This window comes from Chenopodium quinoa, unplaced genomic scaffold, assembly GCF_001683475.1.
Source record: "Chenopodium quinoa cultivar QQ74 unplaced genomic scaffold, ASM168347v1, whole genome shotgun sequence".
Lineage (NCBI taxonomy): Eukaryota > Viridiplantae > Streptophyta > Magnoliopsida > Caryophyllales > Amaranthaceae > Chenopodium > Chenopodium quinoa.
Genome location: NW_018742815.1, coordinates 4,872,167 through 4,885,547, shown reverse-complemented (window position 1 = coordinate 4,885,547; position 13,381 = coordinate 4,872,167). Strand labels below are relative to the sequence as shown.

The 13,381-nt window shown below is 35.7% G+C and overlaps 2 protein-coding genes across 2 annotated transcripts; both read right to left on the bottom strand.

The window, feature by feature from the left end:
* Positions 1-6,365: 6,365 nt before the first annotated feature.
* On the bottom strand, positions 6,366-7,983 carry LOC110725506 (extensin-1-like; the record flags this gene model as incomplete). The annotated part of the gene is made up of 2 exons (XM_021904973.1): positions 6,366-6,667; positions 6,990-7,983. A coding segment is annotated over one exon (972 nt), but the record flags the coding sequence as incomplete, so codon positions are not given.
* Positions 7,984-11,913: 3,930 nt separating this feature from the next.
* LOC110725505 lies at positions 11,914-13,138 on the bottom strand. The gene is made up of 2 exons (XM_021904972.1): positions 12,616-13,138; positions 11,914-12,524 (listed from the first exon to the last, which is right to left on the bottom strand). Exons 1-2 carry the CDS (start codon positions 13,136-13,138, stop codon positions 11,914-11,916), a joined length of 1,134 nt encoding a protein of 377 aa, XP_021760664.1.
* Positions 13,139-13,381: the final 243 nt, after the last annotated feature.

The window sequence follows — 13,381 nt, the reverse complement described above, 5'->3', positions numbered from 1 at the left end:
GAGTAATCTTATAGGGACGATTATTTTATACGAAGTATATATATGGGACAAACGTTTAGGGATGAGTTTTTGGTTTAAATTGAAGGAAAACTTTTGTATACACCCGGTTTTCAGTAATTTACCGTAAATCGGGTACACTTTTGTCAAATTTATCAATAAAGCATAAATAACTCTTGTATATGTCACGGTAACTTTTGTGCGTTTTAGTGTAACTTTTGCACATTTTACTGTCACTTTATAACGGATGTTCAGTAATTTACTGAACATCCGTTTTATTTAAAAGTTTGTGTAAAGTGAATTTTTTGAAATTGACCTATGGTTTGTTTGACTTCTAGTATTTCATTTGAAATGGTCCAAATGAAGTGTTTGAATTTTGGTTCAGTGTAGAGATGAAATGCTGTCGTGTTTGAAGTTCCCAACATACACTAGTGATGTCAAATTTGAGCAATATTTTGTCGACTTTGAAACAGTATAACTAATACTCCCTCCGTTTTTAAATACTTGCTCCATTTTTCTTGGACACGCATGTTGGTGCTAATCTTTGATCACTTGTATCTTTAATTACCAATAAGTATAAATTCTAACAATTGAAAATTAATAATTTATTCATTGAGATGATTTCAACAAGTACCCACAAGGCTATATTTTTTCTTATGTATAAATCACAAACATTAGTCAAAGTAGTACAAATAAATAGTGCAAAAAATAGAAATGGAGCAAGTATTAAAAACGGAGGGAGTACTCGTATAGTAAGAAGAAATACTAGTATAAATAAATTCATGAATAAAGAACTCTGATTGAAAATTCAAAACGAATCTATCCACGAAGTTAATCCAAATTCAAGTCAAGAGGCAGGAGTCCAGTCAAAATTGTTACTCCGTAGTCCGTACTGATTTTATTGACAAAGAGGCTGTTACACAAAGTCCGAGGGTTGTCGGCAATGCCATATTATGGCACAAAATTATTCTTGTTTGTTCTTGCCATGCATTGAAGAAATGCTTACACGATTGTGGTGAGGTTCATTCTTATTTTGGAGGAAAATCACTTAATTTTCTATATCTAATCTGTTTTTTTTTTGAAGGAAATTTTTTTATATCTAATCGGTAGTACTTTGCGTATAATAAAAATAAAGCTATTACTTTATTCATGTACTTGTACCTTATGAGCATGTATGATGTCGGTAAATCATACCTTTAATTGTACGGACTAATGGTAAAGGGTTTCGAAAATCACCTCTTTATCACCCTTCTATTGCCATCTATATTAGCTAACTTAACACGATCCATAGGAGATCCCCTTCATTATTTGAACGAATTAACAAAAGAGGAAAACTTGAGGTTGATGATTGTGCAACACCTAAAGAGAATCGAGGAGTCCTAATTTTCTGTCTTGTGCTAATAATAATCAAATTAACGAATTTTGGCTATATAGTCATCAAATCTAATCATATTAATGGTTTTGATGGCAGACAATAATAAACATCAAGTTGGTGAATCACACTTGATTTTCTTCGCGCAGAAACATTATTTTCAGACACCAAAATTGATTATATTTATATACTCCAAATTTTGTTAAAATGTTAGGCAGATTTTGAATTTTTGCAAGAAATTTTGAATATAATAATGCGAGTAACTCGTAAACTTGCTGCTTGACCCAATATTTTATGCTGGGGAGTTGGCTAGGCCATAAACTTATGTTCCCCTAAACAAAGACTTTTGTTAAATTAAATGATTGTGCATAGGCGTGCTATGTTAAACACGAGTTATTTTGTCTCTACTTATCTTATTTGAGCTAATCTTATTTGTGTGTAAAATTGTTTTACACCATTATTTTGTCAAAACTTATTTTGCGTTATTGGTGTAACAAAAATTCTTATATGTGCCACTATAGATAATGTATGGTTGGTGCACCCGGATGCACCATGCGCATGGTGCACCCGAAAAGAACATAAGGTATATCTAAAAGAACATGGGCAAAAAAAGAACATTATATATAGTTATAAAGAACATGAGCATAATATGTTCTTTAAGTTTGATGATTATGTTCTTTGAGTTTGAACTATATGTTCTTTATATTATACAATATGTTCTTTATATTATACAATATATTCTTTAATGTATGTACATTAAAAAAAAAAAAATCAATCACTCGAGTAACCAGAAAAAAGAACATGTTCTTTAATGTATTATCATGTTCTTTTTGTAAAGACTTTATGTTCTTTGGCTAGAGGTGATCAAAGTTAGAACGGCCCGACCCGATTTTGGACGGGTTTTGGGCAGAATTTTTTCGCCCCCAAAATCGGGTCGGACTCGGCCCTTAAATTTAATTTATTGGGCGGGTTTGGGAATGTGTTTTAGTTGATTTTTTTACTCGACCCGAAAAGCCCGATTGTAATACCCGAATATTTTATGATTTTATATAATATATTTTATAAAAAAAATTATTTTTATTTATTATATAACTTTTCTAATCTAATAATTTTATTTAGAGTTCGTAAAGTTTTAAAATCCTATCTTGTTTAAATAGCATTGTACAATTCAAAACGTATATAAGCTATTTTAAACCCTATAACTATTGTTAACCCTTAAAAAAAATATTGATTAAAAAAAAAAAGTAGTTGGCCGTTTTTTTTATGCGTTTTACTCTTATACCAAAACTAACTTTTGTTCTCTTTAATTTGTTTTTCATTAACCAATCTCCATCATCATATCTAATGTTTCATATGATGATTACATCACTTTGTGATCGATAAAGAAGCCTCAAAAATTTATTTTTCTTCGTATAATCAAAGCTTACGAACTTCAGTGTTGCCCAGCGCTATTTCTTGCCGTAGTTAAAGGTAATCATCACACGAAACTTTGGAGATGTTCCGCAAGTATTATATTTCGTATTGTTATGTGTGATATATTATTTTTATGTGTAAATTTTATAATTATATATAGTTCGTGTGATCAAGTTTGTATATTTATATGATTGATTATTTGTATTATATGATTTGACTGGATTTGAGTATCGTATTACTTTTATTGGTTATAATTGATTATTACTAGGGTTTTATGTTGTTGCTATAGGGAGTATTGTTTTTCGAGGTTTAGGGTTACTAATGCAGAGTATTATTTTTGGTTAAGATTTGATTATTTTTGGGAACTAGTTTTATTTCCCTAAGAGTTGAGATGTTTTTGAATTGAATTGAGTTGATCTTGTTATGTTATTTGGGAACATGTGCCAATATTGAGATACTATTTATTATCATGTGAATTATTATTTGATCAATGTATGAGATCAAAAGGTTGAGGAATTATTATTTTGTTTTTGGTCTGAGGCTCAACGTTGTATACCTTAGTCCTTGGCATGTTGGTAAGCGGATGATAATCATGAGTTAAGAATGAGGTACAATCTTTATTATTTTTTTTATATGGTTCCCTATAGTGGGAATTGACCCGTATGTGGTCTGGTTAAGGTTTTTTTTTTGGTTATTGAGAGTATTCAAGTTTTTATACTTGTTGGTTTTATTCGAATTACCCATGTCCAAGGCTAGGTATAGAACAACGAGCATGGAACACTTATTGGTTATGAGTTGAGTAAAGGTTCGTACTATTATTCGAGGTTGAGTTTGACAAAGGTTATTTTCAGAGTACAATGTGTAATGTAGTTTCGAACTACATTGTTTAATTAATCTAATAATGTTAATTATTATATTATACTCTATATTCTGATATGTGGTGATTACTCAGCTTTTTACTGACGTGTGTGTTGTTTTATTGTGCTATTTGTATTTGTGGCCATGTCTTTTTCTTATGGTGGCCCTGCGACTATCTATTTTGGAATTTGTCCTTAATGGTGAGCAGTCAAGATTTTCTAAGCAGGTTGATCAAGTGGTCGTAGCTAAAGGAGCTCAAGTGTTTCGATTAGTGTGATGTCATGAGTTTATAAAGTTGTATAAATAGCTCACCTAGTTTATTGGGTTGTAATTATTGGGATTTTGTAAGCCTTAACACTCGACAGGTTGTTGAGTGTGGCGGTAATACCCCCGATTTAAGTGTATGCATCCGCAATTTTATTTAAAGGTTGTCTATTTTTCCTTTATTTCTTATTTATTATTAGCTAGTAAATCGGGGGTGTTACAGCATGGCCGGACAATTTTGGGCACAAAAACTTCGGCCCAAAATTTGGCCCGACCCGAGAAGTGAGCTGATTTTTTAATCTTGGCCCGGCCCACCCAATGATCACCTACATATTTGTCAAACACGAACATGTTCTTTTTTGTCAAATATAATGTTCTTTTTCAAACACGTTCAACACCTAAATAACCATGAAAAATACCATGTTCTTTTTGTAAAGACTTTATGTTCTTGTAATGTCATGTTCTTGTCAAACACAAACATGTTCTTTTGTCAAACATAGGTATGTTCTTTTTCTAACACTAGCATGTTCTTTTTTTTGCCCATGTTCTTTAAAATATGTCTAATGTTCTTTCCGGGTGCACCATGTACATGGTGCACCCGGGTGCACTGTAATCGAGGTTAGTTGGTCAGTGTTAAAGGGTTACTTCGCCACTGTTATAGGGTTATTCGATCAATGTTATAGGGATTACTCGGTCGGTGTTACAGGGGTTATTTGGTTAATATTATATGGGTTACTTTGTTATTTTATAAGTAGTTACACGGTGTGGCCAGTCACACACAAGACAAACTATTTATGTAATAAGTCAAAATGAGTTTGAGCATAGCAAAAGCTTAATATCTCTCAGGACTCTCACTAATGTTTTTCACTTATTCCATCAGCAAAATTGTTTGGGAGGTGATCAATCAAAACAAAATGATTAAATTCCATTACTTCCATACTCTAGGTTTATCGATTTCTTTCCTGTCAAAAAAAAGAAAAAAAGTTTATAGATTTCTTATAATCCATTTAGAGCATTTTACAACCTCTTAGATATGATCTCAATATGTCCTCCAATTTGGTGGGAATGTACCATTTATTCTGACAATAAAAATTAATACTGTCTCATGTTCTTATATCAAAAAGTGCATAAAATGGAATATGGCAAGTAAACATAGGAAGTAAACATAGTTAGGTTGGTTGTCACAATTTTGTATGAGATAACAGTAAGTTAACGTATTTAGTCCACTGGACGTAGCTTGGACACGTAAATTTATGCGTAGATGTATATTTTCGTTTGATTTTGGCTACGGAGTAATAATGTTTGTTTGGTTGCAATGAGAAGACAATTTTCGTGGAAATTTATATTGGTGGAATCTACCTAAAACTTACCTCGTGTATTTCCTAGGAAATTGGTTAACTTGTTTGATAATGCAAAATTTTCACATGGAATTTTGCATTTCATAGAAGTTGAAAATTTGTAAATAAAGAGATAAGTAATGATTAGGTTAAATATGTTATGTGGGAATTTTAAATTTCTAAGGAAGTTGCAGCTTGCATTTTCTATTTCTCATGTCAATTTAACAACAGCAAATTGAGCTTTCTCTAAAAAGGAAATTATTGTGATTGTCATCGGATATATATAGTTCTAAAACAGCCATCTTAATTATGATATTCATCCTACATCTCTATAATACGAGTACACGACAATTGTTAAAGAGCTTGATGTTCACGTAAAATACCTAAACAACTTGCTTACTTACTATATATTCTTTTAAATTGATTGTTGTGTATAGTACTTGTATATTTTTTGAAATTTAAATCACATATTGGGTAAGCATTCACATCTAGTTTATGATTTGCCAAAGTTGGCATTTCTGGTTAAATTGCACGACATCAAATTAGGTATAGAGAAACCTTTAATAGGCTAATATGAATTATATAATTGATTGTCTAATTAGGTTCATTTTCTACTAAAATTGGATAATGAGATCCATTAATGTACTAATAATTTTTTTTAATGAATTCCCTTTGATCCTTAATCCCCGTATTAAATTACTTGTAAGTTTAATGTAAAAGATGATGTACTTCTACACAAACCGTTACTTGCACTACATATATATGGGTGCGACATATTAATTCTTCATTTTGGACCTAATTATTATTATTATTATTATTTTCTTTTTTTATTTTTTATTTATAAAATAGCAGTTAGATCAGACACTTGAACATATACTTGTGTCGAATAATATGAGTTTTTAAGTCCAAACAATAGAGCTTCTGCATTTTTGCATTGGGGGTAATCTTTTTATTTTTGTTAGTTTCCATGTATAATAAAGCTCAATAGCCATTAAAATTCAAAGTTAGATCAGAGATAGAGAGAGAGAGAGAGAATTATTGATTGATTAAATATTTTATATATAACGAGTAAGTCAATGATATTCTCCAACTTTGTTAAAGGGATACAAAACATTGTCAAAAAGTTAAGAATCTTACGTACCAAAAGGCCAGTAACAATTTATTATGTCAACATGAACTTACAAAATAATATTACAAAATTGTATCCAAGCCATGCAGATCATGCAAAGCACTGGATTACAACTAGATCACATGATATAATTATACAACTTTAATTTTTCTTGTACTAATTTATTAATTCATATAAAAATTTAAATCTCAAAGCAAAACAACAAACTTTATATATCATCTCAAGAATCTCATATTCTAGGCTTCTAGCTCCATCGACAAAGCTAAGATAGATATGTCCTCCAATTTGTTTCACTTCCTGTAAATAAAAAGATAAAAATAAATAAGGGTTAATATTATTCCGATTAAATGCTCAAAAGAATTGAGCTTTAATTTGCATATTTTTCTTATATTTTGTTTCTTAATTATGTAGTAGGGAAGTTGAATAACATTTATTTTGATATAATAATAGTACGTACTAATTAATTATAAACGCTTGTTAAGGAAAGTAGAGATATAATTGTTTCAAAGATACTTGAATGTCAAAGTTTCAGTCTTTATCCCAAGTTGTAATGTCGGAAAATTAAATATTTTATGCATGTAGAAAGCTAGTAAAAAAATATGAATTATATGATACTGACCTCATTAATCAAATTGAACCTTTTAGTAAGGGGGTGGAGGAGAAGCGTATATATAAGGGGAAGGAGTGGGATGGGAGACAGGTTTAGGATGATCATGATGGATTGGTGGAGATTTGTGGACTGAACTAGGTGATGGTGGGGACTTGTGAACTGGTGGAGACTTATAAACGGGGGTGGGAGGTGGGGACTTGTGAACTGGTGGGAACTTGTAAAATGGTGTGGGTGGTGGGTACTCGTGAACAGGTGGAGACTTGTAAACTGGAGTGGGAGGTGGGTATTCATGAACAGGTGGAGACTTGTAAACAGGGGTGGGAGGTGGGTACTTGTGAACTGGTGGAGACTTGTAAACCGGAGTAGGTGGAGGGTACTTGTGCACCGGTGGTGACTTGTACACTGGGGTGGGTGGTGAGACCGGTGGTGACTTGTACACTGGGGTGGGTGGTGAGAGTGGTGGAGACTTGTAAACTGGGGTGGGTGGTGGGTATTTGTGCACTGGTGGTGACTTGTACACTGGGGTGGGTGGTGAGACTGGTGGAGACTTGTAAGCTGGGGTAGGTGGTGGATATTCATGAACAGGTGGAGACTTGTACACAGGGGTAGGTGGTGGATACTTGTGAACTGGTGGAGACTTGTACACAGGGGTGGGTGGTGGATACTTGTGAACTGGTGGAGACTTGTACACCGGGGTAGGTGGTGAGACTGGTGGAGACTTATAAACAGGGGTGGGTGGTGGATATTCATGAACTGGGGGAGACTTGTGAACGGGAGTTGGTGGTGGATACTTGTCTACAGGTGGAGACTTGTACACTGGTGATGGTGTTGGATACTCATGAACAGGAGGAGGGGGGGATTTGTAAACCGGGGAAGGTGATGGTGACTTGTAAGGTGTGGTCGGTGGAGGTGAATAACGCTCCTTGGGTGGCTTCTCATGGTGGACCGGAGGTGGTGGGGAGGTGTAATGGTAGGCTGGTGGTGGGGGGGAGAAGCATAAGTGTAATCAGCATTGGTTAGTGAAGGCACACTCAATGAGACAAATGCCACTAATAGAGTGACTACAAGAGAAGCCATCTTTCCCATGTTATTGTTTAATTAGAGAGATGTTTCTTTATCTTATGATATTTTAGCTATACATCTCAACCCCTTTATATAAGCTTATTTTCTACCATTTGACCATACCTAATGTAGTAATATATTTAACGGGATTAGGAAAAAAAAAATCACTTTTGACTAACATTACATCTCTTTATCAGTGTATTCAAATGGAATAGATTTGCTCACCGCTGTGTGAACATAATTCTAATAAAGAAAGAAAAAGGAAGAAATAATAATAGTGGTCAAATTATTAGTCGGTGAATTAGTGAGCTTGATAGATGGCATATATGTACTAACATTATTAATTTGGAAATAGATCCATCTACCATAATTTGATGAATCATATAAGTATGGAAGATATATTAATATATTTTCTTGTATAATTTGATGAATCATATAAGTTAACAATTGAATTGAAAAAATTACCACTCCTACATCCCTATATTACAACAGCAGTGAGTTATTGACGGTGACGGTGGCGGCAACATCAGTTCTCCGGCATAAGCGCCGCTCCTAATGGTGGCAAAATCAAATGTGGTTCTTTCAAGAAGTAGAACGATTGTGGGAGATGAATATTTTAGGGTGTTGTTATTCGTCACTCCCATTTTACCGGGTAACGCTCCCTTTTTGACTTGAAATTCCAATTTTACCCCTAACATTTAAATACGGTTTTTTTCCACTTCCCGACCAACATTTCTCACTTTCTTACTTCTCTCTCTAACTCTCTTACTCAATAACTCTCTAAAACACTCTAAATCTGAAAAAAAAAAAAAAAAAATTCTTCCAAATTTTTTTGTTCATTTTAAAAAACAACAATCATCAAAAACACAAAAAAGATGGGTGATTCGAGGCGCATAAGGCTGATGTTCGGAGGGAGGAGTTTTGGCGGCGGTGGAGGCAGCGGCGGAGGCGGCAGTGACGGAGGCGAGCAGGTGAATTTTTTTTTTAATTACGGAACGTGGAACTTCCGCCCAAAAAATCCGGAAGTTCCAAGGAGGATCCGAAAATTCCAGGCGGATCCTCCTTGGAACTTCTGGATTTTTTGGGCGGAAGTTCCAATTTTTTTTTATATTTTTTTCCCGTTAATAATATGGTTTTGTAATTTTTTATTGTTAATTTAATTTTTTTTTTTTGGATTTTGTTATTTTTGTTGTTATTTTGAAGTGTTATGGTTAGTATTATTATTATTGTTATTATTATTGTTGATATTATTATTATTGTTGTTATTACTATGGTTAGTATATTTTGTAGTGTTATTATTTTTAAAAATATGATTAGTATTATTATTTTGTTGATATTATGATTTTTATTATTATTGTTATTATGGTTATTGTTGTTGTTATTTTTTTTTTTTTTTTTTGGATTTTGTTATTTTTGTTGTTATTTTGAAGTGTTATGGTTAGTATTATTATTATTATTGTTGTTATTATTATTGTTGATATTATTATTATTGTTATTATTATGGTTAGCATATTTTGTAGTGTTATTATTTTTAAAAATATGATTAGTATTATTATTATTTGTTGTTGTTGTTGTTGTTGTTATTATTATTCTTGGCTTTCTATGGTTATTGTTGTTGTTGTTGTTGTTAATTTTAATTTTTTTGTTGTTGTTATTACGATTATGATTGTTGGTGTTGTTGTTTTGATTATTTTTGTTTATTATTATTATTATTATTATTATTATTATTATTACTAAAATCGGATTTTGTACTTATTTTATGTAGATCGAGGGTTCTGGTGCTCGACATGCAATATCACGACGTCTGAATGCGTCTGTTAGGAGACAGACATCTCATTCAACACCGCTTCAGCCCGAGCAGCAGCAATACGGGTCTACTAGTGGTTGGTCGGGAGACCAACAGTCTGGTAGTAGTCGGCCCTTGTACTCTGCAAGTGAAGCACCCATATCTGACGAGGAAGACGAATGTTCGGCTAGTCATGCTGGTGACCGGGATGAAGAACAGGACCCTCAGGATTACCATATGGTATATAGGGGTCAGTTTGGGAGATTTGTTGGTAGTGGATCGAGTCAGCCTACTACCAACTCTGTAGAGGCATGGTTAGTGCAGGAACCGATGTCGGGTGGGCCTGAGGATGGGTCTGTTATCCCTAGTTTTGGCTGTCACGTGGCACGGTATATCTAAATCGAGCAGGAGCGTAGTGTTTTACGCTGTTTGAGTAGGACAAAGTTATGTTCTGACTTGTTCACTTGGCGAGGTCGTCAATCTGTGGAGGACCTCGCGGCGATTGATGCTAGTTGGTTGTCTCACTTGCCCGGCCTGATGTTTAAAAGACTTGATTGGCCGTTGATTTATGCTTTTGTTGAGAGGTGGCAGCAGCCAGATACGAACACCTTTCACATGCTATTTGGGGAGTTACGATCTTGTTGCACGACGTGTACAACATACTTGGGTTACGTGTCGCAGGCAATATGGTCACCACTACTCCTAGCACGGACGTGTTACGGGACGCGTGCTCGATCACCATGGATATGACTCTAGATGATCTGTCTGAGATTTGCGGCACAAAGACCATTTGGCAGGGTAGTGGGGTGTTGACTGATAAGATTTTTGAGTCGACATTGGCGATTGACCGGGAGTTTAGTGATCAGCTTAATGGATACTTGTGGTTAGTGCTTGGAGGTACACTGTTTGTAGACAAGAGTGGTAACCGTACGCATCCTTCCTTCCTCCACGAGCTATGCTACATGGATGTCCCTATTAACGAGTATGCTTGGGGAACAGCTGCACTGGCCTACTTGTATCAGCAACTGGGCACGGCATCACGGAAAGGGGATTCGATTGCTGCTTGTCTCACGCTTCTGCAAGCGTGGATTTACGAGTACTTTCCGTGCTTTCGGCCACAGCAGGGTACCTTGACCCGGGACCTTCAAATGCCTCGTGCGTCTGCTTGGGATGTTAGAGCGGGATGTCCTAGCAAGAACCTGGAGCGCCTGTTATCTTTTCGTACTAGAATTGATACGCTTATTGACCGTGAGGTGAACTGGCTACCGTACGGAGCTGATCCTGCATTACGAGTGCCCCCCACTTTATTCATTGGCTGCATCCAGTACCGTAACATCATTGAGCCGTACATGCATGATAGAGTGGTGCGCCAGCTTGGTTTCGTGCAAGGCATTCCCCGCGAGATCATCAGGCCAGAGAAGGCCAAGAGGCCGACTAACTTGAAGATGTATCGGGTAGACTTCCCGACCGAGATGACAGATGTGATGTGGAAGAGGTTTGTCCCTGGGGTATCTCAGAGTGTAGTTTTAGGTTCCCTCACCAGGCTTAGTGTTGCAGCTCCTTCGGTTGCGCCTGGTTACATGCAGTGGCTGTACAGGTTTTCTCACCCGCGGGTATTTCCAGTTGCAGGAGTTACAAGCAACCTACCTGAGCGGACTAACACTGATTATGTAAGTATTTATGCTTATTATAATATTAACAATGACTTCTATGAATTTTTGTGTTTATAATATGTTATTGTTTGATTTGCAGTGGATGGGTCGGTCCATGGAGATTCACCAAAGAGCACTGGCTGAGTATCCTGAAATGTCGAGTGTGACTCGAACAATGACTGAGCAGCTTGTATTTGATTGGAAGTAAAAAATGGGACATTAGATTATTTTGATTAGAAGTTGTGTTAGTGGTTTTAATTATGTTATGAACTTATTTTTTTTTAAATGTAATGTATAAACTAGACACTTATTTATTTTTATATTTTATGTTTTGTTGCATATCATGTTAGATTAAAAGCAAATACATTTAAAATTAATTTCATAATTCTAATTTTCTTATAAATGTTCAAAGTTAGTGAATGTACATTACAAACTACCTAACTAATGCATCCCACATGTCCCTTCTCAATTGATATTGTTGATCCCATCCATTAACACTATCCTCGTGGTGTTCAGTCCACCAACCGGCGATCGGCGGGAGAGGTGAATCAGGTACAAGGTCAAGACGGATGAAATGTGATCCACCAACTGTAGCAATCACAAACTCTTGAGTCGGTGACCGAACCCTGTTGCGTGCCCTAAGCGGTAAGACTGTGATGCATGGGTAGTAGCAAGTTGGTACTAGGCCTACCCCAAGACAAATCACCCTTGCGTTGAACCACGTAGCAATAGGAAATAAATCTTGAATTGTAACCATCCAATGCCGCTCCCCGACAGCCCCACCATCCCATCGAATACGCTCTACGTTCATCCAAAGTCGCCCAAGCCCGTAAATCCGTTCGTACAAATCAGGATGACCAGCGATCTCGTTCGCTATTGTTTCCCGAGCGTCAAACCACAGATTTTGATCGCCAAAGAAGAAGTCGGCGACACAACGAAAGCCACAGTTCCCATCACCAATGACATCCTTCCAAGACGAAATGTACGGAAGCATTGGGCCTGGAAGCAAGTTCAAATACCTGCATTGACTAATGTCACTCGGATCTAAAACACAAAATTAAAAGATAAATTATTAGTAAAGCTACAAGTATTAAGTTTACATATTTTAATATTACATATAGAATTTTAATATTACCTGGTTCTGGGTCACCACCACGTTGAGTGTGTTGACGGTTCACATGCTCGAAATAACTACGATCACGCCTGGTGTCATTTTTCCTCGGTCGACCACGAGTGTTGAGGTTGACATGTGGTTCTTCAAGGTTTGTATGATCCAAATGTAGCTCCTCTTCAATGATTCGCGTTACATTTCGACGTACGGCCGGGTCACTTTCCATGACTTCATCAATTAGGGACCGAAAATGTGCAGCCTCCTCGGTCAAATCATTAACCACTTTAGGAATGTTAACACCATCACCAATAACCATTGTCTTCCAGAAAGAATGAATTTGGCTGCTATACAATCCTGTCTGTGCAACTATCGAATCATGTATCTGGCAAGCACATGGAAGACCATGGGTCACACGCATAGCACATCCACACCGTTCATGGACCTGGTAACTCAAATCCCGCATCCTTTTCGTCTCGTTATCTAGTACTTTAAAGCAATGTTGAGACACTTTGCCATTTATACGTGACAGTGGCAACTGTCTGTACATCTGACCAATTTTAGACCTTGATGCCTCCAAGTCATTACGAATTTGTATGATGCGATTACCGATATGACAATGGACTCGGGCCCATACGGTATCCAAAGAACCTGCCAATGATTCTAATTAGTAAATACATTTTAATTTTTTAATTATAATTACAATTACGTAACAACGAGAACAACTAATAAAATAATACAACTAACCTGTGGATGATTCTAACCAAGTTTTCACTGCTGAATGTTGGCTCTC